The 25,648-nt window shown below is 40.8% G+C and overlaps 1 protein-coding gene across 1 annotated transcript; it reads right to left on the reverse strand.

Annotated features, from left to right (window-relative positions):
- Window positions 1-8,926: 8,926 nt before the first annotated feature.
- On the reverse strand, window positions 8,927-24,768 carry LOC121874170 (von Willebrand factor A domain-containing protein 7-like). Its single transcript, XM_042378157.1, has 19 exons — window positions 24,107-24,768; window positions 22,129-22,301; window positions 21,658-21,857; window positions 21,022-21,219; window positions 20,324-20,460; window positions 19,788-20,016; window positions 19,357-19,448; window positions 18,625-18,762; window positions 17,861-18,000; window positions 17,469-17,631; window positions 17,018-17,147; window positions 16,003-16,088; window positions 15,175-15,361; window positions 14,732-14,944; window positions 14,256-14,457; window positions 13,635-13,791; window positions 13,017-13,143; window positions 11,263-11,442; window positions 8,927-9,874 (listed from the first exon to the last, which is right to left on the reverse strand). Exons 1-19 carry the CDS (start codon window positions 24,356-24,358, stop codon window positions 9,711-9,713), a joined length of 3,168 nt encoding a protein of 1,055 aa, XP_042234091.1. The 5' UTR covers window positions 24,359-24,768; the 3' UTR covers window positions 8,927-9,710.
- Between the last annotated feature and the right edge of the window lie 880 nt (window positions 24,769-25,648).

Raw genomic sequence — 25,648 nt, forward strand, 5'->3', positions numbered from 1 at the left:
GAAAATGAATGTGTCTTTAGTTTATTAACTATACCAGATCTTCAAACGTGAGGTAGAGATTTATGTACTGTATACACCATTTTATGATTCTGTCCCGTCGTCTACCAATTAAAATTAATACCCACTGAGCTCAGGTTGCTGCTACCACTACAATAACATCTGTGGGAAATCGTTGATCGATTCAAGTTTAAGGTAAAGCTAAGAAATGATTGATGGCGATGGATCTTCCATGATTAAAGCTTTTGGTGTATCCTTATAGAGTTTTCACATGTTTGGGGATCAGTCAGGTGAAATTCAGTGCTCAGTTTGCTGACTCTGAAGTAACTTGACGAAGATATACGTACGGAAGATGTTCTTTCTTCCCTTCCTCAAAGAATGGGTTGCTTTACACACACCTAACAACTCTTAGGTAAAGGATAGACTCACCCACCCTGAAATTAAAACCTCACTCCTAGGCATCCACGTTCAAGAAAGCTCTTTCCTTTGTAGCTTTTTCCTGTGAACGTTGTTTTAAGTTACAGTGTTGTTATCACGGAGCTTCAAATTTAGTTTCGAAATTTATTTTATTGGCTGGGGTTGGTGGCGCAACCTTGTAATCCGGCGACTCGGAGGCCTGGGCCAGGGACGGCTTGAGGTGAGGATAACTGGTGCGGGACTCCCCATGTTGAGTGGGTGTCCGCACTAAGCTCGGCATCAATATGGCCACCCTTGGGTAGCTAAGGGCGTCCAGGTTGACTAAGGAGGTGTGAACCGGGCCAGGGGGGAAACCCAGCAGCCAAAAGCACCCGTGTCGAGCAGTAGTGGGATCGCGCCCGTGAGTGGGCGGCCCGTAGCAGCCTTGCCAATACAGGCGGACTTGGTTCTTTTGATTTTTTTTATTCATGCTTCGACGATATGCAGTCATTTCGCCGTTATTGTATAAGTAGCATATTGTATAATATACTATATATACCAACAACATCTATTTCCATGAAACAGTTCTTGCCAAATCATTTTAGCGACGAAGTAGACAACTGTCTTTTGGTAACAATTATTTTCAATTAAAAAAACACAAGTTTTTATTTTTAAGTCAGCCTTATTAACAGTGAAAATAATAGATAGTAATATGGGGAAAAACGTGTTAATAGTATCTTGACATGTAACAGTAATATACAGTAGAGCATAAGGTAGGGGCAGCAAAGACACGCATCTAAATTACAACTCGTAGGTAGTAGTGTTGTTTGAAGAAAAATAATTATAGTTTTCACTTACATTTAATGTTATTCTTTCATCACAATTATACATTTAGATATGTGTTCGTCCAGAGAAGTATACAAGTTGTAACAGTTCTCCCTGTAAAACTCTTAAGTCGCCCGTGAACATTTTCTCTGTACCAACGAAATATTGCTAGGAGGTTTGGAGTAATTGTATTTGCAATTTGATGGAAAAGTAATTAAAATACAATATTTTGTGGCCAAGAGGATGAAAGTGACTTATTCAATAAAGTACTTGTAATTATGAGGACATGTAATTGTAATGCAATCGTAATTGAAAATGAATGTGTCTTTAGTTTATTAACTATACCAGATCTTCAAACGTGAGGTAGAGATTTATGTACTGTATACACCATTTTATGATTCTGTCCCGTCGTCTACCAATTAAAATTAATACCCACTGAGCTCAGGTTGCTGCTACCACTACAATAACATCTGTGGGAAATCGTTGATCGATTCAAGTTTAAGGTAAAGCTAAGAAATGATTGATGGCGATGGATCTTCCATGATTAAAGCTTTTGGTGTATCCTTATAGAGTTTTCACATGTTTGGGGATCAGTCAGGTGAAATTCAGTGCTCAGTTTGCTGACTCTGAAGTAACTTGACGAAGATATACGTACGGAAGATGTTCTTTCTTCCCTTCCTCAAAGAATGGGTTGCTTTACACACACCTAACAACTCTTAGGTAAAGGATAGACTCAGCCAACCCTGAAATTAAAACCTCACTCCTGGCATCCACGTTCAAGAAAGCTCTTTCCTTTGTAAGCTTTTTCCTGTGAACGTTGTTTTAAGTTACAGTGTTGTTATCACGGAGCTTCAAATTTAGTTTCGAAATTTATTTTATTGGCTGGGGTTGGTGGCGCAACCTTGTAATCCGGCGACTCGGAGGCCTGGGCCAGGGACGGCTTGAGGTGAGGATAACTGGTGCGGGACTCCCCATGTTGAGTGGGTGTCCGCACTAAGCTCGGCATCAATATGGCCACCCTTGGGTAGCTAAGGGCGTCCAGGTTGACTAAGGAGGTGTGAACCGGGCCAGGGGGGAAACCCAGCAGCCAAAAGCACCCGTGTCGAGCAGTAGTGGGATCGCGCCCGTGAGTGGGCGGCCCGTAGCAGCCTTGCCAATACAGGCGGACTTGGTTCTTTTTCATATTCAACCCCATTTATTTATTTATTTTTTTTACGGCACAGAGAACTCAATGTTATTGATTTAAATATTAAGTATTATTACAATCGCAAACATTCTTACCTAGGTATAATAGATATCCAATTTTATCGAGCTGTCAAAGGAATTTTATCTTTAATGACGAGTGCAAGTTCCCATTACAGATTTGTGATTTGGTTATATTTACGTTTTCAATTGTATAAAGTAAATGCTTTTATCAACCCAGCTAAATGAACAGCATGTAAATAATTCATAGTTAAACGGTAAAATCTTTTTTGTAACTCGAAATTTAACCGTATAACACTTTATTAACCGCGTGGTGTGTTGGTATGTTATTTCTTTTGAACTTTATTATCCAGTTTTAGTACAGAAGGAAAGTGGAGTACTTGGAGGAACCCTGTGATATTTAGTCGGGTCATACTCGATAACATTCCCTCCACGTGTGTCCCGGGCTTGGTCTCGAACTTATGATATTTGGCTGAGAAGATTCTAGCTTTACCGCTGTATCGCATTTCCTTTCCAGGGAATCGGCAGTAAAGAAATAAGGGTAAATTTAAAACTTAAATGTCGTGTTATTTCAAGTGATAGAGTTTTCATCCACATGTTTGCTCAAAAATGGAGCAGAAATTTCCTTTTTAGAATATTCTTTGTTGCCTCACAGAGCAGGGGTGGACCTTCCCATTAGGAGTGACAGTGAACAATTAGCATCAGTAGATGGCACTAAGCTGGCACAGTCCTGCGAAATGTTAAATAACGTTAAATTCTTCAGCATAAATTTATATTTGTGGCTAAGTTAGAATTACCTGCGAAAATTTTAAAAGGTAGTGATTTTATGTTAGTCAGCAATCTGCAATTCTTCACTCATCCTCCAAGTTGTATTTTGAATGTGTGGAAATGCTCACCAGTCTTAATGGCGTTAACACCGCCATAAACGCTGTAAATGTGAGACTCGTTAACCCAAAGCATTTAAAGACAAAAAAATGCATTATTCTAAAAGATATATGGCACCTGATAGATGTCTTTCACCCTTTTACTTATATTTGTTTTATTAATGTTCTTTCTTCATGATGATAAAATAAGTAAAAGTTTGAAGAATTTAGCACGACAACGAGTGTTCCCTGTTGACCGTCACACACCAGCCAGTGCCGGGCAAACGACACCATTTACTCTCCCACATAACCTATTACCAAGAACTGATTCTCACATGCACTTTGTAAAACATTGCTAGAATAATGGCGCTACAAACATCTAAGATCAATGCTATAGTGTGGAAAGGTGAAAAAATTAAAAATGTTAATAATGGTTGCCCCTCGTGTAACGAGGATGGCCGGCCCAAGGGCCACCTAGTCGTGATTTTTTTAAGGTGTAGAAGCTGTCGCCAACACAACAACCACACTCTGAGTTAACGACCTGCATGATCCAGTGTCAAGGAATAGTCCAAGAAGATCGGACAAGTCGCTAACTGCACTGACTAACCATTACCCCGGAATACGATCTGCAAATCGATTAACATCCCAGTCCCCAATTACTGCTGGGTAGAGAGGCAACATTTCCTCAGGTAGCTCCTAAGGCCAGATCACTCACGTTACGTACTACTAAGCAAACATAGTATGATATACTATTGTCATATTCTTCAACTTTTGAATAACAAATATATTTTCCAGAAAACTAAACACAAGAATAGTGATACAGAGGTACACTTATATGTAAAAAAAAATATGTTTTGTAGACACGCCATAAGCGGGTAATATGTTTCTCTGTGCAGAGATAAGGGAAATACCTTTGATATTATAATGTTATTACTGTGCTTCGACAACTAAGGTTTTTAAGCACCTACAGTAATTAGGTTTAATCACTCTACTCCAACAAATAAAATTCATGAGAGATGGAACTCTTGAATTAGTAGGACCAAATGATGCTCTAGGACCTAGGTGGTGTATTAAATAAGACTTTGTGATTGACTGAAAATTAATTTATTTTTTGAAGAATGTCCAATAAATATCACACAAAACATTTGTGTAATAATGTAACTTCAGGATGTACGTAGTGGTGGCTAGGGTACAATTAATCGTTTGGCTGCCTATATTTGCAGACAATAATCTTAGTAGTAATGGTGAGAAATCATGTACTAGTAATTAGTCGACATACTTTTTTTAATTATCTGGGATGAAGGCCGGTGGTATGGTGTCTGTAGTGTGGCATTACTTTAAAATTCTTAGTGAGTTATAGTTTCTTTTATCATGGCAGTAGTGTCAAGAAGTACAACTACTGTATTGTGATGTGGTTTATTGTTTTACAAGATTATTTTTAAACAAGTTTACTGTAGTAATAATTTGTTTCTAACATTGGTTTATGGTTTACAGGTCAGGACTTCAGAAGCATCTGTGGTAAGTACGAAGCCCCGATTTTGTATCACTTATACTGGGTAAGGTTATACTAGGTAAGGTTATACTGGGTAAGGTTATACTGGGTAAGGTTATACTGGGTAAGGTTATACTGGGTAAGGTTATACTGGGTAAGGTTATACTGGGTAAGGTTATACTAGGGTGCAGTTTTAAATATGCACATCCAGATTTATGACTTGTGTCGGGTTGCAAACTTACTTAAATTCACTAAGACAAAATTTAAAGTTATTTTGAAATAAACATGAGTTGATGAGCTTTAAAATAGTAGTTTAGTTTATGTTCATTATTTTATAAAGTGGGGATAACCTTTGAATCCTGAGCCTTTATTTATCAGGGAACAGACTTTATTTATTTTTAATGCCTGCATCTTACTAACCCTGCAGACTGTACAGTACAAGCAACCTAGTGATGATAACGTCAGGTACTGAGATAAATCAAGGCTCGTAACACACTTAGCTTTAAGTTGAGGTTACAATGTATAGATTTAATTAAAAGTATAAGTAACACTTAGAAGAGGATTATAGTAGGTACTGTAGTGTTTGTTTTACAGATGAAGGTAAGGTTCTTCTTCTTTTTCTGTTGAGTACAAATGAAAAGTTTACCACATCGTGTGAAGACTCAGTAGATATGTATTTTATGTATTTCTGAGAGATTAACTTTTTTATGAACGAAGGGAAATATATAAGGACATCTTATTGAAACACAATTGAAAAGGTTTTTTAAATTCAAATGTATTTAGGTCTTGATAAAGTTCATGCCTTTCCTTTAATGTAGCAGAAAACAAAGTACTATTATTTTTGTTTCTTTTGTACCTTTGAAAAAGGACTTTAAAGCATTTCTTTCGTCACCTATTTTTTTCCTTTCTTTAGTCCGAATGCCTTTTTTATTCGCAAACACAAATGTGAGGTTTTCCCGCTGTAGCACCAAAACACATACACTCAGTGTAAATAATCTTCAGCTCAAAGATGTAATCCTTGGACAGTAATGTACCAACTTTTCATAAATAACAACTGTAGTCTTTCTGATCCAGTTAAAATATTTGCACGAAAATTTAAGTTTATATTCAGGGTTTGTGCATGGCTCTGAGGGTTAATCCTCGTATTATAAAAACAAAGTCACAGTTTCTCAAAAGCTTCATCTTAGTTTTTTATTATTAAGGTAAGGCCCTCGCCATAACATGTCAATAGTACTGGAACATTGAGATCTGGAAGTTAGGGAAGGGGGAGCATCCTATGTTGTTCCTTAAGTTCAGATAATTCTTATATAAATCTTTATATTTAGTTTCACTTTATCAAGGATTTTGTATTTGGTTTGTAGAAGTAAATTCTTCCCCCCAAAAAGCGTATGAAACAACGCAAAAATGCTCTTGACTTTATTTTTAAATCCTGACCATCTCAGTTAAACTTTCGAGATCAAGAACATCTTTGTCCAAGTAAATAGCCTTCACCCCATATTTTACGTCTATGACACTAAATAACTATAAAGGTGTATACTATTATAACCTAATTGACTGCCAGATAAATATAATATATGCGTGTTTAAAATAGCCAGTTAAAAGGCTATGATATTGATAAATACGTCATATTGTCCCCAAATTGTAAAAGTATGAAGAGAAGTTGGACAGGCAGCACATGTCATTTCTTGTTATATTAACTCCCTATTAAACAAAACTTATACCATGATAAAGAATAAAGTTGTATTTACTTGCCATTAACTTGTCATGAAAATATAATTTACGTGGCTATGACTTCCATGTTTATACCAGTAATGAACAAGTGTGTTAAGTAATCAGTGTAATCTTATATTTTATAGAAAAGCAATTCAATAAGGACAACTAAATGCTAATAAGTGGTAACTCATAACAGGTGCTGTGTGTAATGACACTGATCCTGGCAGTTGTTGAATCCTTTATTTAAATGACACAAGCCGACAAATCATATTGTTGATGTGCTCGAGTGCTACCAGGAAATTAACTACGCTCTTAAGAAAAAAAATAAGTTACCCTTATGGGGAGTGGAGATGCTTTGACTCCCTCCCTTGACATCGTGGTGGGGGGGGGGTGCATGGCCCCTGGTCACACGACAACTGGTGTAATGTCGACTCGTGAATGGCGGCCCTTCTCCTGAACCAATCACAGTTCTCCACAAGGCCTCCTCCCATTCTGATAAAATGTCCCTTCTTACTCCCAACAGTTTAATTACAACCACTTCCACTGATTGTACATAATATTTCCAATCACTGACAAATTTTGTTATTATTTTCAGCATTTTCTTCCATATACCAACATGAAAGTACAGTACAGCTGTCCAGTAGTCTACATGTTGACACTATCCCGTTTTTCTTCTGTTATTCATCAACGAAAAAAGAGTAATCGGTGGTAGAAACGGTACCGTTCTTGCCTACCAAGCGAGATGTCACGGGTTCGATTCCCGGGCCGGTGGAAGTTGTTTGGACTTACTTCCTGGCCCCCATTAGTCCCTGTTCACCTAGCAGTAAAGTAGGTACCTGTTGTAAGTCGAAAGTTGCGAATTCGTATTCAGCTAGTTGTTGGAGCTTCCAATAACTTGATGACATAAACCACTGACTCTTCAGGCTTCTACGCCCTTGACTCTTCAGGCTTCAACGCCCTTAACTCATGAGACATAAAGGCAAGCATGAACTTAGCATGCTTCCCTGTTGGGCGCTGTAAACGCTTCTGCGCTTCACCTTACACAAGGATGTAGGGGGGGGGGGACCCAATTAAAAAAAAAAAGAAATAGCGCAACTTGTTGGGAAAGTACCACGAACAAGTTTCCATCCAACCAAACTTAACGAGGCTCGAGTTGTCTCCTCTCATGCGTGGCTCGATGGACGCGGCCAGGATACTTTTACTACATATCAATTCTTGACACTAATTTCCTATACTGAATAAAAACATAAATTCTTTGAAATTTGCCAGTGAATTTATTTCTGAAATAAGACAAGCTTGAGAAGGGACAAGTTACTGCAGTAATGACACTACCGCTGCGATTCACCTTTTGACATTCGTTATCATGACTTGAACTGACCTGCCTGGGGCACTACTCAGGTTTAATCATGCAAATAAGTGTAGTAAAAATTTATTTATTATGTAATATATAAGATATGTAGCTAGTCTCAATAAAGGTGTGTAGTTCAGGTAGTCTCAATAAAGGTGTGTAGTTCAGGTAGTCTGAGGGAAGGTGTGTAGTTCAGGTAGTCTGAGGGAAGGTGTGTAGTTCAGGTAGTCTGAAGGAAGGTGTGTAGTTCAGGTAGTCTGAGGGAAGGTGTGTAGTTCAGGTAGTCTGAGGGAAGGTGTGTAGTTCAGGTAGTCTGAGGGAAGGTGTGTAGTTCAGGTAGTCTCAGTGAGGGTGTGTAGTTCAGGTAGTCTGAGGGAAGGTGTGTAGTTCAGGTAGTCTGAGGGAAGGTGTGTAGTTCAGGTAGTCTCAGTGAGGGTGTGTAGTTCAGGTAGTCTGAGGGAAGGTGTGTAGTTCAGGTAGTCTGAGGAAGGTGTGTAGTTCAGGTAGTCTGAGGGAAGGTGTGTAGTTCAGGTAGTCTGAGGGAAGGTGTGTAGTTCAGGTAGTCTGAGGGAAGGTGTGTAGTTCAGGTAGTCTGAGGGAAGGTGTGTAGTTCAGGTAGTCTGAGGGAAGGTGTGTAGTTCAGGTAGTCTGAGGGAAGGTGTGTAGTTCAGGTAGTTTGGGGGAAGGTGTGTACTTTAGGTCTCAGTGAAGGTAGTCTTAATATAATGTTATTTTTGGGTGATTTGTGTTTTATCTTAACTCAAAAAGTTAAATGTATTGTTACATCATTTACGAGACATGTTTATCGGACAAACTCTTATGAAGTTTATCCTTAACCTGTAGGTACACAGTAAGATGAGACTGTGCAACACACACACACACACACACACACCACCACCACAAAATATGAACCCTTCTATGAAGACGATATACGCTATACATCAATCACAATACTTAAGTAAGTGTATAATTAAGTCAAGTACCCGTGGAAATTAAAATAACCAAGGATTATAAATATATATATATATATATATATATATATATATATATATATATATATATATATATATATATATATATAATGAAATTCCGTAATTAATGTGAAGGAACACCTAACTCCTGATACCCGTCACGTCGCTATCAGCCTCCGAGTCCGTCATTACTCAGTTCACTAGACCAAACCAGGCAGTCGACATAACACTGCCCCACTTTCAGAAGTACTGTAGGGATGTGTCTCCAAATTTTATTCATAATATCTCCTCAATATTTACTACAAAAACAAGATTCTTCTGGTACATAGAAATTATGCATCCGAATACTTTAGCTGCACTGGACTGTTCCTTGTTTGGAGCTTTAGATTTGTATTTTATTTTCAAGGTTTTGAAACGTTTTCAACCTGACGTATCCATTGATAAGTTCGTAATGTGTCTTAAACACATTCTTTATTCACAGTAAAAACTGAAGGTGGTCTTAGGAAACGAACTCTCCAGAAGCCCCACTGATAGGAAGATCTTGACACTGATGACTTATCTGACGACCGACACGACTCACTCGTCTGGTCTGAGGATGTGATAGACCTAGAACTCGTCTGACTTGGAGGATACAGATGGTGCCCTGAGACGCTGCTCCTTTGTCCTGAAGATTGGGTCGACGACCACCTGTTTGAACCTGACTCTGAAGTTGTGGTTGTCGACACCCCCGAGAGCCTTGAGGCGCTTCTTGAGGGATCAGCGAGTTCTCTTGGCAACGGAGCATCAGAATCGTCAGGTTTATCCCTCTGATTGTTTACCCTAGACTCCAAGCAATTTTGTGACGTCTTGCTCACAGGTGTTGGACTCAAGCCCTGCCCTCTAAGGTGTTCCTTCAGTCGTTCCTATTCTGCAGAAGTTCTACTCGCAGCTCTATTGAGAGTGATATTCTCCTTCTTACTCCGACGAAGTCGAATAACAATAAATATGATGAGAAGAACAAGCACAACCAGTCCCAGGACAGAACCGACGGCGATTCCTGCTATCTCGCCAGTGTTGAGATTGTCTCCTGGGGGAGAGAGGAGAGAACACGACAGCTGTAAGATATACTAAAATAAGAACTCAAAAGTCTTTTGTTCTGTTCCTTTACATACTGCAAAAATTATGCACAGTATTGAACATTGCTGGGAGTGAAAGTCTTTGCCTCGTGAATTCATAAAGTAGAAGCACAACAATGTTCTCAGATCGAAGTAGCATCTCTATTTACACTATCACAGTTCATTAGATGTAAATAGAAACCTAACAGATGAAGAACAAGAATAAAAGATAAGTCGAATTATTCTGGAATAAGTTTTTTATGTTCAGTTGACCGATATACAAATGACTTGCATAAACTAAGAGCAAAAGCTGACGTGGGTGTGATGACTTCGTCAGCTAAGGATGAGTGAGTAAAGGACAGGACACAGTAGAGGACTGACACCAACAGTAAGCATTAGGTACCTGTGTGTAATGTATCAATGGAACGCTTAATTGAGGCTACGAGATAACCATTCCCAGTTAACAGGACATTTAGCCAATTATAATGTGTGCTTGAAACTTTTTTATGCTTAAGTTACTGTGGAAACCAGAGGAAAGTTGATGCCTGACTTGTGGATAAGATGAGTCGGCACAGCAGTGTTGTATGAGAAAGTTTGTAGTGTTAAAGTATCATTACTGTGTGTGTGTGTCTGTGTCTGCGTGTGTGTGTGTGTGTGTGTGTGTGTGTGTCAGTAAATTGGGATAATTATCGATTTACGGTCATTTCTATGTATTTCTCTTTTTGGGAAACTTCTGACCGGCCATAAATGATCATTAATGTAGATTATATATATATACATATATATATATATATATATATATATATATATATATATATATATATATATATATATATATATATATATATATATATATATATATATATATATATATATATATATATATATATATATAATAGTTTCAAACAACGCCTAACCTAACCTAACATTGCCTAAAATTACCTAATCCTCTTTAGGTATAATTTGGTTACCTTATGGTAATAATCGACGCCTTAAATGAAAACTGTATAGTGTAAATGCCAACTTTTATCTTAATTGGTCTAAAAATGAAAAAAAAATGAGCGAACACATTAAAATATTTTCGCGAGAATTAAACCTTTGGCCCATTAAATCCTTATAAACTGGAGAGAAAAAACAAATATCATCTGGGTGTGTTGGAGGAAGATAAGTCACACTATAAGACACAGAAAAAGAAGACATGGAAGACGGGGAGGGGGGGAGAGGAAGAGGAACAACACAGTAAAAACATAATAACAAGATACGATTCCATCATCCTAAATCATTCGTACCAAAAGAGCCGCTTTCTTGCCTGAGGAGCGTCACTGTGTTAAGATATATTCAACATTACAACTGAAATTACCTCCTGAGACATTTCCGTTGTCAATCTGGCAGACGCCCAGGTTGGAGGCGCGGTCGTACACGTGAATGGTAAGGTGTGGTTGACAGCACTTGGCTTTATACTGCCACTCCACGATATGGTCGCCGATAGTGAAGTAGGGGAGGTTGTTGGTGACGGGATCAGTGTCCAGCCTCTCTATACCTGGAGGAAGATGAATGAATGAATTTTTACCTTTAATTCACCTTCTATGTCGGTGTTACTCGCTCCCCCCAAAAGTATCTTACTGAGGGTTCCAAATGAATTTCAAAATGAACACTGCCACTCGTTGTTGTCTCGGTAGGGTTCTCAAAAATCCCCTCGTCCGTTGTGTCATATTGTCTCACACGAAATCGTAAAGATACTTCTAGAGCGAGTGTTTTACAAGATGAACCAATAATTAAATTTCCCCCTGCATATGGTGGACTTCTAAATAAACACCAAGTACCTCTTCTGTAATCTCGGTAGGGTTGGCAAGCATGGTCAGGACGTCATTTCCCTTATCCTTGTTTGTTTACGTTAGATTTGTAGTCTTCAATTTACAGTAAACTTAACCATCTTAGAATTACATATCATATAAAATAAAATTACATTATGGCAAATGATAGAAAACGTTTCATTGGTAGCTCCACATATTCCCATATAAGGAAAGCTGGGCTATCAGTGTGGAACCAGATGCGAGAACTTTGTGCGGATTTTTTGCAGGTGTGTCTATCTATCTATCTATCTATATATATATATATATATATATATATATATATATATATATATATATATATATATATATATATATATATATATATATATCTGTCTGTCTGTCAAGAATGTTAATAGATTTATGAGGATCATGTGAGGATTAGGCACACTGTTTATTTCACCTGATGATTAAACACCATAATGCTAACCTAATCTAACCTAACCTAACCATAATTTTGGGTTCGACTTTAAAAAGAGTCTTACGATGACTATTCCTCGTCATTAATTATATAAGAATCTAACTGATTTACTGAGGACAAAAACATAAAATAGAGAATTAAAAAATACAATTAAAATATTCTGAAACTCTAACTGGACAAATTCCCTTTCATTAATCACAAAGTTTATGATTAAAAAAAATGGAAAAGAAGGTAACTGCTAGTAAATGTCTACAGTTTAGTAGTAGCAGAGTGACCTGGGTGAGGTCAGCGTAGATCAGGTCAGTGTGGGCCATGTCAGCGTGGGCGAAGTCAGGGGCGCATTGACACTTCATTTGAGCGAGAAAAAAAATCTTTCAATTGGGGGCCAAAATAAACATATTTGGGCGCTGAGTTTAGGCAAACCATGTACTTCATTTGGGCGAAAATGACTAAGCGAAACAGTGGAGGGAGAAACGTTTTTTAGGTCTTTTGGCTGAAGTAGGTTCTCACTAAAACTCTGAAGTTCTTTTCTAATTATTTTTGAAGGCCTAGCACACATGTCTGAGTTTGCACATCTTTTCACTTGCACTCTAAGTTGTTGTGATTCTTTTTTTTTATATCACTTGGATGGTTATATTCAGTCACCTATGCCATTTTCGTCATAAAATAGCGCCCAAATCAAGGATAATATGTCACGGAAGTACCGGTATGTTGGCGCCCAGATGAAATGCGCCTGTGGTCAGTGTAGGTCAGGTCAGCATAGGTCAGGTCAGTATGATTTCGGTCATCGTGAGTGAGGTCATCATGGGTCCGGTCAACATAGGTCAGGTCAGCAGGGCATACCATCGCCGTCGTCCCTAATAGTGATCCGTGTACTCCACTCCAGGCTCGAACAGGTGTCTGTGGTGAGGTGGCCGTCACAGGAAGTCCTCGGATACATGTCGCAGTACGGCCCTGTTACGTCGCTTCCCTGTGAGGTGAAGAAAGAGAAGAAACTCGTATCACCTGAAAATTAACTCCCCCCCCCCTAGCATATATCACTTGATTAAACACCCTACCGCTACCTGGAGGACTTAGATTAGGTTAGGTTACATTAGGTTAGGTTACATTAGGTTAGGTTACATAGGTTAGGTTACATTAGGTTAGGTTACATTGGGTTTTGGGTTAGGGTGTATAAACAACAGGTAAATCAAGCTGGGGTGTCTAATCTTCAGGTAATCCTTTTCTACACCTCCAGCATTTTTTACCTTAAGCTTATGCCTGTATAGTATCAACCCACACACACACACACGGAAATGTGGGACTAGAGTTGGCCTTTAAGTTAAGCTGTAATCAGTAGTCACACATATGGTGATTCCGACTCACGTGAAGATATATATACCGTACCTGACCCGGATTATAGTATACGAAGATGATTTAAGTTTGTGTGCCATCAGCGGTAAGCCAGAGGATTATACTCACTACGGCGGTCACAGAGAGGTGGGCGTGGGCGAGGGCGGTGTGGCCGTGGGTGGAGGTGGCCGTCACTATCAAGGAGTTGGTGGTGTGGGGTAAGGCCTGAGGGTCGATCACCATCGTTACTTTCAGGGTCATTGTCTCGTTCCTCCCAAGCTGTACCCTGAGATAAGATGAGTTTACGGTCATATTGAGAATCATAATGTTATATTGCGGGGCATAATGTTATACTGATGGCCATAATATGTCATACTGAGGGTCATGTTCTGTCATACTGAGGGCCATAATCTGTAATTTGAGGACCATAATGTCATCCCGAGGGCCACTATGTCTCATGCTAAAAAAGTTAAAGAAATATAAGGTATCGTGAGAGACTACTGATCAAATGGGCCCAGTCCGGAAGGGTGGAACCTAACCTAACCATCAGCATTTCTTCTGATTGTTAGGTTGGGTTTAGATGGGCCTCTCAAAGAATGGGGCCTATTGAAACTGGGGCCCATTAAATCTGCAACTTTATGAAAATATCCCACAAAACAGCAGAGAAGTTAGTGCCAACGAATACCAGAATAAGGTGATGCAATCCAGTCATATTTAGCAAGAGAGAGGTGGAGGGACACAGTTACACACCGTTTCTGGTTGACCCTGACTTGTGAGCCTAGCGCATCGTACGCCGTGATGAAGTAGGTGTTGGGAGCGGCGGAGTTAGTGATGGCGACAGGTATGATGAGATTCGCGCCAGGAGGACCCCAGATATCACGACCCAGAGGAAAGGAAAGCGTCGACTCTACCAGTTCCCAACCCTTCCCGCTCTCTCGACGAAACCGTTTTCCTGTAGCGTAAGAAAAATAAATACAGTGTTAGAAAGGTACCGCTATTGGGACGCCAAATAGGCTCATTTTTATATTATTTTTCTCCCTGTTGTCGTGCACATAGACTACAGATATTCTGTAGCGGGACAATGGCGATGTCTGTCCGATTGGTGACAGATGAGCTACTCAGTACTCTCGTTATATATCCATTCACCTTTTCAGTCGGGGCATAATAAAGACATGGCAATGATAATATTTGTCGGTCATAAACAGATGTGAAATAGACATGCTAACCTGCGCCATCCTCTCCAGTGACCACTACTGTGAATCGCTCTTCTGGCAGTCGTCTGGTGGGGAGGCGGAGGTAGGTGTTACGACGCGGGGACTTGATGGGCACATCCAAGCTCAATTCTGTGCCAGACTCATCCCGGAGACTAACACTGTCGATAAGTCGCAGCCCCGCAGTGTCCACTCCCGTTATCACCAAGTCTAAGTACGTGTCCTGACCTATAGTGGTAAGACATGGTGAAAAATGGGCAAGGAAGGATTCAAGGGGACGAATATCTACATTTTATCTAAAGTGAGGCCAATGACGCCTGGAATTAATAATCAAACATAATTATCAAAAGCCAATATGCTATCGAACACCTTGCCCTTAACAAGAACGGTAAAATAATACCGTGTCAAATAAAGTCAAATGAGTAAGTGCTTAAGTCAGCCAGATGTACGGTAGTTACCTGTGCTTGGTTGGCCCATAACTCGCTGTAGGGAGGGCTGGATGGAGCCGGCGTCCGGGGTGTAGTAAGCTGGCAGGATGTCCATGGGCGTGTGGGCGTAGATAACAGCTGATGACACATCGGTGGGGTCAAAGCTTAAAGTCCATTCTCCGAAGTCTTTCTGTCGCTGAGCCATGTTGATTCGTACCTGTACAATATTACACAGCGAGGAGTTAACAGAAGCTGAGTTGGTGAGAAGCTCATGGACGAGGGAGAAAAATGATCTTAGGGGTGATCCAAGAGCTCACAGAGCCCTGGGCACCATCATGGTCACCTGCCTTCACAAAACATTTACGACACTCCCTTGGATTTAACGCGCTACAGTGACTACTGCCGGGGTGAGATGAGGAGTCATTTCTTACTGACAGCGGTTAATACGTGACATATGAGGGTTTAGATGAAGACCCAAACAGAACAAGAAGAACTTTTGAGGATGAATACTGGGACACAACAAAACAGTTGACAAGGAAATTATAACTTATTATACTGTACCACTGAAGATACTTACTAAAAGTTCGGAACTGATTCCTTCAATATGTAAGCTTATTTTTATATGAACCAATAAATAGTGCTATTTTACTCCAATAGAACTCGCGACAGTATATCGTTATAAAAGATGTTCCTTAAAGCTTGCTCAAGGCCACACAGGTATAAAACTATACTTCTATATACGTATATTCCTAAACCTCTTTCAGGGGGAATTTTTCTTACGTATATAAAAAAATATATAAATGTGGGACATACTATGAACGTAAGAGTACTTTCATAAGAACGAGGAGCCAGACTCACCTGTATGAGGTAGGGAGTGAAAGCCACAACGGTATAGCCCATGTGGTCCACGGAACCCGCCAGGGCCGCCAGATCAAACCTGGTACCTGTACAGTAGAGCGAGAGGTGAAGGACCAAATACAAAACATTTAATTCGTTGTAAAAAAATAGTGTGTGTGTGTGTGTGTGTGTGTGTGTGTGATAGGTCAAAAACCACCATCAAAACTGTGCATGTATACAGGGGGTGTGGACCTAGGTGCCACTTCTTTACATTTGGCCTTAAAACCTTCCCCCTCTCCCTCACTCTCTTTGCGCATGTAGTCGGCAAAGATTTCTCTCCTCCCACCAAAAAATTGTCTTTATATTATTAGGAAGTAAATTTGGTCAGGTTATGTTAAGCTAGGTTACGTTAGGTTATGTTAGGCGAGGTTAAACTGCGTGAGGTTGGGTTAGGTTAGGTTCGGTTCGCAATATGGTAAAGAAATGCAATGTGAATAAATAATTATACCTCAAAATTATTTTTTTTATGTCGTCTAAATGTTTAACTGCTATAGATTTTTGTTATTATAAAAAAGTCAGAGTTTCAATTTATATCACATAAGTAAAATAGTGTAAAAGCTTAATACTTATACACATTTTATTAGTAGATGGAAATACATATAAGAATAAAAGTACTGTAAACTATTATAAGAATAATGAATACTTGAACCCTTACTAAGCCGGGTACTTTGGCTAGGTTACGTTAGGTTAGGTTTAAAAATGATTTTAATTGTTTGTGAATAAAGACAAAACAATAACAACGCCATTGAAGGTTGGGACTCTGACGGTAGTGTTTAAGATTGTTCCATGACTTTTGGTTCTCATTTCTTGGTATGTGTTGTCTTCTCTATCAACAAATACTAGTAATGTATCTTTGTTTATACAGGAGACTTTAATAGCGTACTGACGTTACCGTAAACCTCTAAGTCCATGAGCTGGGGATTTATACATAGATGGATCACCTCTTCACACCTTCTTCAGGCAGTTGAGGACTCACCTGATGGGGAGATGAGGTGAGCAGTGGACACCCCGCCAGCGATAGACACCTCCAACTGCCTCACCAGAGAGTCCACCGGAACCCTTACCTTCGTTAATGACGTCACGTAGGACTCTCGCCACAGCACGGCCTGGAATTATGATCATAGTTTCGTGTTATGGTGATTAAGGAGACACTGTATTATGCTAAGAATGTGGCACGGTCACTCACAATACGATACTGCCTCGTCACTGTCTTACTCATCATAGGACACGTCTCGGTCACCATAGGGCACTACCTCACCACTGCCTCACGCACAATAGGATACTGTCTCGTCACTGTCTTACGCATCATAGGACACTGTTTCGGTCACCATAGGACACTACCTCGTCACTGTCTCACTCACCATAGGATACTTTCCCGTCACTGTCTCACTCCCCACAGGACTCTTCCCCGTCACTGTCTCACTTACCATAGGATACTGCTCTTCCTCGAGTATTCTGGAGGTCTCTGTCACCTTGTCACTGTCCGTCTCAAGGATCTGGCCTCCTGTCCTCTCCGCCAGCTCACTGTACTTGCCGAAACTCTGCAGCTGCCTCTTCGGTCGTCTGCTGCTGCTGCTGTGTTTGTCCAGTCTGCAGGAAAGCGAGCAGCACATGACGATTTGCCTTAAATTGTTTTACTTTGAAATTGAACCACCGTGAATAAAGACAAAATAACAACGCCATTGAAGGTTGGGACTTTGATGTTGTAGTGATGGAGTTTAAGCTTTAATGGTAACCAACACCAACCAGAGACTTCAAACTTATATCTATATATACAGTATACACCGGTGATGAATAATTGTCCTAGAACCCTTGTTACCTGAGGCTGCTGGTGTTGGCGGTCCTGTTACTGTCGCTGTCGTTGTCGTAACTGTTAAGGTGAGACTCCACGTCCTCCTTAAGTGTCAGTTTACCAGTGATGCCCCCGAAACGCACCGGCATCGTCAGTACGGGAGTTACCTGTCAGAAAAACAAAGCGAAAACATGATGTACTTGAGGAACTACGCTGACACTTGTGAGTTTAGTAGGTCCTGTGGCGGCAGTGAGAGGTACTACTGCTTGCAGGAACTCTCGCAGGACTACAGAGAGAAGTATGAGGTTACGTTTGTTTTAATTCATAAATGCCTGAAAGATAATATAATGTACTGGAGTTTTGAGATTATTAGAGGAAAGATCTACAGCCACTGATGAAGGAAAGTCCATGGCCACTTCTGGAGGACGTATTGAGCCGTACCTGAAGAGGATCCAAGGACACTAGTAACAGAACTTAAGACACAATGCTGAAGAATATCTGAGACCAAGACTGAAGAAAGTCCAAGATTACTAGAATTCTTTGAAGTCTACAGGGATATAACAGGAGCACGACCATGGAATACTGGACCATCACCAATAGAGGAGTGAAGTACAACAGATGAAGGTCAAGACTCAGCCCACATATGAGGTTTATGCTGCCGAAAAAAAGGTGACCATGTACCCCGCCGCACCACAGTCCGAGGGAGGGTGAAGACTATTTTGATTATGTAAAGTTAATCTGAAGAAATATAATAAACCAACATTAGTCTAGTAGTGAAAGTCGTATCTCACCTTAACAGACTTAGCCAGTGCTAGAGTGACCACGGTGTCGAAGAGCTCCGGGTCCTTGATGGAGGCGTCAGTGAACAGGTAGAGGTGTGAGTACGGAGGGGCGTGATGAAGACCAAGGAGAAGCGCTGACATACTGAGCTGAAAGGATTATTACTTCTTAACATGGCTTATCTGCATTATGTGTGCACCAGCTGGGTTTGTTATGTACGTCATGTGTATATATCAAAGGAGCTTATGTATATCATGTGTGTACCAACAGGGCATGTTATGTGATCGTGCATAAATTCAGTGTATTGAACAAAGTGTGTTTTATTTTAATTAATAGTGCAAATACCTTTTGTGGCTAATCGGATCTCCCCTTTATTACTAAATACTGTAATCAGCTCAGGTAACCTAACCTAACCTACCTTAACGTAACCTAACTTAACGTAACCTACCTTAACCTAACTTAACATAACGTAATCTAATCTAATCTAACCAAACCTGACCTCCCAATCCAGGGCAAGATGAAGGGTTAAGTTAGGCTTGGGGGGTCAATCCTCAGAGGCCCCCAGTCCAAATGGTCCTCAATCTTATGAGTCTTCCGTCCTACTTGGATTGGGTTAGGCTGAGGCCATTATGAATAATTTCTATTTGATTAGTTACAGTCTTATCGTCTCTTTTCCTCATTCTCTTCTTCTTCCTTTTTCTTCCTCCTCCTCCTCCTTCTGCTACTCCTCCTCCGTAACTCACCTCCGCCTCGTCTCCTCCACCGATCGCCTGCAGCTGGGTGAGAGCCAGATAGATCTCATCAGGCCGCTGTGATCTTGTGACTGGACCATAAACTAAAAGGAAGAATAAAACAAAAAGAATACATAGTTGCCTTGTCTATGAAGAACACCTCACCTACAGACAGACAGACAGACAACACCGTATGATTTAATGACTGCACTAAAGTTTATGAAGCTGTGGCACTAATATTACAGCTGATGAAATAACACGCACTATGACTCCTGTAGACATCAATAATTTATGTGATTCAACGAGAGGGAACATAAACTCACATGGAACAACTTTGGTGGAACACAGGAGGAGACATTAAGGGTTGGGAAGGCGTGTTACTAGTGTGTGTGTGTGTGTAGACTCGTCCTAATACTCGTGGATCACAGGAGATATTAACTTACGTGGATCATTGAAGGGAACAAGGATGTATTCCGCCGGGGGATAGGTAACCGTGGAGTGTTGGATGACGAGGCGCTTGACGGAGTGGATGAGGGCTGACAGTTCCTCATCCATGGAGTCTGTGGTGTCGAGGATGATGACTAGGGCGGGTGTTGGGTGTAGTCCAAACAGGCGGCTGAACACCTCGTCCCCTACACCGCCACGCACTAAGTTTAAGTAATACTCGCTGGCCTGGATAAGTAAAGGATTTGGATAATTTTATTCGGCTATTCTTGGGTCGAATCGACTTACTGTTTAATAGTGTTTATATACCTACACTGTTTATGTATATTGTTTGTATACCTGCACTGTCTGAGTATATTGTTTGTATACCTACACTGTCTAGGTTCAGTGGTTTCGGTCACATTCCTGAAACTTCAGTTTTTGACACCAAATTTATCTTATGGTTGAAAAAGTGATAATTGTAATCCGTTTCATCTGACTTACCCCGTATAAGGTCTACTTAACCCCTGTTGGTGGTGATGATGGAGAGACTCACCTGCACAGCCTGTTTAGCAGCTTGGTGGTGAAGGTGGTGGTGAGGGGAGAAACAGGCAGTGGGGAGGTCCTTGTTGATGCCCCCCCGAGCCCCCACCCTCCTCGACCTGTCCCTGGGACCACCATGACTACATTTATCTGGATCACGAAGAGAAACAAACACATAACAGCATTCCGTTTTCTCTCAGTAATTTGTAATACCTGTATCTGTATTTGTACTTTATGTACCTGTAGTTTGTATATTATGAAATGACTTAGAATAAAACTTGCTTGTTCTCCTGCGAAAAGTGAAGTCAGAGTAATAAAAGACCCGATTTTACCCACGTGGGTCATTGGCCTCTCTTATGGCCTAGTTTAGCATTTTGGTTACAGTAAACTTTTATTAAGCTCTGCTTTATGTATACTATACTATACTATACTGTATACATAACACCAGCGGGTCCTTGGTTTTATTTGGTCGTTCGAGATTAGTCACACGATTTTTTCACGACCAAAAATGAAATTTTCTGAACGTCATAAAAAATTGTCGATCTGTGTGTGTCTCTTGTTAGGCTCCAGGTCCACTTGTGACCTGTGTATCCAACCTGTTAATATCCAGGCCCAACTATTGCTCGACTATGAATACACTGAATAAAGTTCTTGTATAATGTTACAGCAACACAAGTCTACGTCACTACAGGTGTCAAGGTATGCACTCACCGACACTCAGCGGCTTCTCCACCCTATTGCCGTCCACGAAGGCGTCGTTGGTGTATCCTGAGGTGAGCTTATCTGAGTCGAGGATCTCCTGGAGCAGGTTGTTTGGGCAGGATCCCGCTCCGTCAGCTGCCTCGGGACAGTCTTTGCAGGTCCCTTCCTGGAAGCTCGCCACGTTCTTGAAATCCTTGCCGTTGACGCCTGCAAGAAAGACTATCGTTCAGCCACTTACTTGATGTCTTATCACTGATGCTCACAAGACATTCTCCTTGTATTGTACTGGAGGACACACTTCACGTATTTCTTTGCTGAGTGGAACTTTATTGTTTGTATCTGAGAGACTATTGTTCACATTCTCATCATTAACACCTGGTAAAAAATTTCGTTAAAGGTACCGAAGAGCATGTTGAACTATCCAAAGACCTGTTAGAATTATCGAAGGACTTGATGAAAATATTGAAGAACCTGTCAAAATCCGTGAGGGACCCGTTAGAATCAATGAGGAACCAGTTGAACACTTATGTAAGGACCTGATAGCTTATTTTGCAAATTCACTTTCCAGCTTGTGTGAGTCACTTATTAACGTACCAGTTGAAATAGACTTTCCGATTCTACCTAGTCTGTGTAAATGTGACTTACCGACGTCATGGTTGAATTCGGTATTGCCCAATTCTACCCAGTTGGTGTGGGAGTAGAAGTCCTGGATGGCAGTTAATGAGAGCCCCAGTAGGTAAAGGGCGGAGGTGTAGTCCCCAGCCTGGCTAGCCTTGATAATCCTCCGCCAGCGACCCACCAACAGCGTCTGCGACTCTGAAAACCTCTCGCTGCCGAAGTGGTACCTGTAGATACAGATACATGTGTTCTGGCGTGATAAATACAAACACAAGTACTTTTAGATAAACTCATAGAAAAAAAAAAGAATAGTTACTGATTTACCTGTCAAATTTATAATGCCGAACTTGATTAGAAATAGAAGAGGAAGTGATCGATAAAAAATGTATCGGCGATTCATTAGAGGACCGCCGTAGTTAGGGTGAGGGCAGGTCGCCTTGGGCCTGACTACCTAGGGAAAACAGGATCACCTGGTGGCGCCTCATTAAGGTCACCTACCTGGGGTCGGCACCAAGGAGGCCGTGGTCAGCCTGGACTGCGGCGTCAACCAGGTAAGACAGTGAGTGGAGGAAGGGCTTCGGGGACATGTCAGGGCCGTAATACTCAGCGTAGGACTCCTCTAAGGTCATGCCCTCCCGGTGGTCATAACTCCCGGTCGCTGGTGGCACCTCCTGTAGGATACGAGCAACATCGATTAATGAGCACCTCACCTCCTCAAAGATACATAGTGTGGCTATCATCTCCAAACGGACACTGGACGCGGGAGAAACCGGATGCCACTATAAATGTCAACATGATGGAACATTCACTTAACCTATTTATAGCTTCACTTACACACAGGAAAACTATGGCCGACATGGACACGTAACCACACAACACAACCACACAATAACACAACCACACAATAACAACACAACCACAAAATAACACAACCACACAATAACAACACAACCACAAAATAACACAACCACACAATAACAACGCAACCACACAATAACAGCACAACCACACAATACAACCACAACCACACAATAACACAACCACACAATAACAGCACAACCACACAATAACAACACAACCACACAATAACACAACCACACAATAACAACGCAACCACACAATAACAGCACAACCACACAATACAACCACAACCACACAATAACAACAACAACCACCACACAATAACAACAACCACCACCCAATAACAACAACAACCACCACACAATAACAACAACAACCACCACACAATAACAACAACAACCACCACACAATAACAACAACAACCACCACACAATAACAACAACAACCACCCAACATAACACCTGAAGACGGCGATATAGAGAAGGTGATGATAATTCATTCTAAAAATGAGTTGAGATTGTACTGGAAATAGCTGCATTCTTTTCACGTAGGGCTAGTGGAGCTATTAAATATCCTCAGGGCTAGTGATGCTATTAAATATCCTCAGGGCTAGTGATGCTACTGTGACGTGTTGTGAGGTGAGGTCAATGTTTTTCGTATAGAACTCGTATTAATCCTGGTTTCAAAAGGGGTATACTGTATCTCTGTTTATTTACACGAGGTATATAAATTCCATCAATTCTCTCTATATTTTTATGGGAATTTTTTATTTATTTTTATTTTTTTATTTTTTCATATTTTTTTTTAAATTTTAGTATTTTGGTATATATATTTTTCAGTTGTATATTACGTCTTAAATTTATATTTACGTAATTTATATGTAGTTTATATTAGAAAAAGTACTTTAATTTTTATTACTAATAATGAGCCTTTGAGTACATAAGCCCAGTATGTAATCACTAGGGTGCAAACCGCCCACACGAAAACTGAATCACCTGAAGAATAGACACCCTCAGGTTATTTCATCTGAAGATTATCCATCCTTCTGCTGCTTGGGGGATTAGCTTAGGTTAAGTTAGCTTAGGTTAGATTAGGTTAGGTTAGGTTAGTTTAGTTAGCTTTAGGGTGGTTAATCTTGAGGTGATATAAGCTTAAGGGTCTAATCTTTAGGTTGATCTTGGAAAGTATTTAACCCTTATCGTCCACACAAGGTCGCTGGTATGTCAGGAAAGTGTTAATACTATCTTATCAAACCGTGCCAACAACATCCGCTCGAGAGAACAAACAGTAAGAATAATATTTGTGTGTTTGTGCACGACCAACATCACAGGGCCGGAACGTCATTTCCTTCCTGACGCGGCACCCGACTCACACGCCACCACTTCCGCAGCGGTGACCTCAGGAACATTGGCAGTGACGCGATGTGAGGAGTTTAATTTAATAATATTAGATATATGATGGTACGATGATGGTTTAGTTTACAGAGAGAGAGAGAGAGATGCGTCAACACATCCATTTATACAGGCGAGCACTTATGCTTCTCCAAGATGGTCACTTGGCAGTAATTAATACACCTGTGTTTCACGTAATGGTATTAAGAACACCTGTGTCTCACCTGGAAGTACTTGCCGATGACCCTCCTGACGGCCTCCCTTGTAATCTCCCGATGGTGCCACACGCGGGTGCCACGGTCGAACTCCGGGCAGTAAATACCAAATATGTCGCCCTCAGTCGGCAAGAGTGTGCCGCGGCCCAGGAAGGCGCTACCAGGGATCACCAACAATACCAGCGCCACGACACATGGGAAGAGAAAGAAGGAGCGTACTGCAGAAGGACCACAGTTTCGCGCTCTCAGACTAAGCGACATAGTGGGGCTCTTCTCTCACGCTGCAATTTAATTTAGCTGTTTGTTTATGGTTTTAATGTAAACTTGGATATTGAGATATTCGTTAAGCTCGTTTCACTCTATGGATAATCGTGAGGGTGGTTTTTATTCTTTCAAGATCCTCGTTACCCAATTACCGTGGCGGACGTTACACCTTGTGGAACGCAGCGACGAAGGTGTGTTAGTTGATGCTGCCGACGGTCACACATCAGGTTGTCGCTGATTTCAGGACTGGATTTGTTTATAAACTTTGTAAAACCTTAAGATAGGTATCCTCGTTGAGTTAGTTATATCGTGACGTTTATGTACTAACGATCACACGAAGGCACACTACAGTTAAAGTCACTCGCAGATTATAGTATGGTATGTATCCAGCAGTGAGGGGACTCCCGTCTCTGATACACTGGCGGCTGGGCAGTAGGTGTAGCGGGTATATATACAGTACACACGTCGTGACACACACACACACACACAAACACACTCGTGTTTTGTCGCCCACGTGTATCCCAACTCTACTGCTGATACCACACTGATAGACACTCACCGGTGCACTCAAAGCTTGCACCATACCCTAATCACTCACGTATATTAAAAATAGCTTTAGAAATATACCGCCATACACAGTGTATTTCATGAACTCTTATAAAGAAAATAATACGTGAGTCACATTATAAAGGGCTATTATAAAGCGGCGTCACACAACAGATTATCACAGGTGCTTAGATAAACAGAGGCCCTGGATCGCCCACACTACGGCAGGGATATCAAAGCACCGCCGAGGGGCATGGAGGACCTCGCCGCTAGGCCCACGCGAGGTTTGTGTGTGTGTGTGTTGCCGCTTTAGTGACAGTCTTATCAACGGACTGTCACCCAGGCAGAGTGACAGGTGACAATACCTCCCTGACTCAGAGCCGGTAAAGACCGTAGAGGCAATGTTCATCAAATTTAAATAATGATGGTAATAGGATGATAATATTAATAGTAATACTAATAATGAAGAATTGAGTGTACATTTTGTTTTTGTAATTGTGCGTGAGTGGAAGAGAAAGAAAATATACAAACAAAGAGAAAAAACTAAGCCAGACCGACAAATACTGACACACACACACAGTAACATACACACCTTTGCTCGCTTCTCACAACACCTGGAGACGGACACGCGACGTCAAGATGTGGCTAGTTTTTTTCTTCAGAGTAACACAAGAAAATAATAAGTGACAAATATGTTAGGTTTATATGAAAATTACGATGTGGTTTGTCTCTCTGTATGTA

The sequence above is a fragment of the Homarus americanus genome, unplaced genomic scaffold, assembly GCF_018991925.1.
Source record: "Homarus americanus isolate GMGI-L3 unplaced genomic scaffold, GMGI_Hamer_2.0 scaffold49667, whole genome shotgun sequence".
In the NCBI taxonomy this organism is placed as follows: Eukaryota; Metazoa; Arthropoda; class Malacostraca; order Decapoda; family Nephropidae; genus Homarus; species Homarus americanus.

Bases quoted from the DNA above. Each gene is read 5' to 3' on its own strand.
- LOC121874170 (XM_042378157.1), bottom strand. From the start codon at position 24,358: ATGTCGCTTAGTCTGAGAGCGCGAAACTGTGGTCCTTCTGCAGTACGC. The intron at 21,858-22,128 runs GTAGGTGACCTT...CTGTATCTACAG, and splicing joins CTCCTTGGTGCCGACCCCAG to GTACCACTTCGGCAGCGAGA. The intron at 17,148-17,468 runs GTAAGTGAGACA...TCATAATTCCAG, and splicing joins AGGAAGAGCAGTATCCTATG to GCCGTGCTGTGGCGAGAGTC.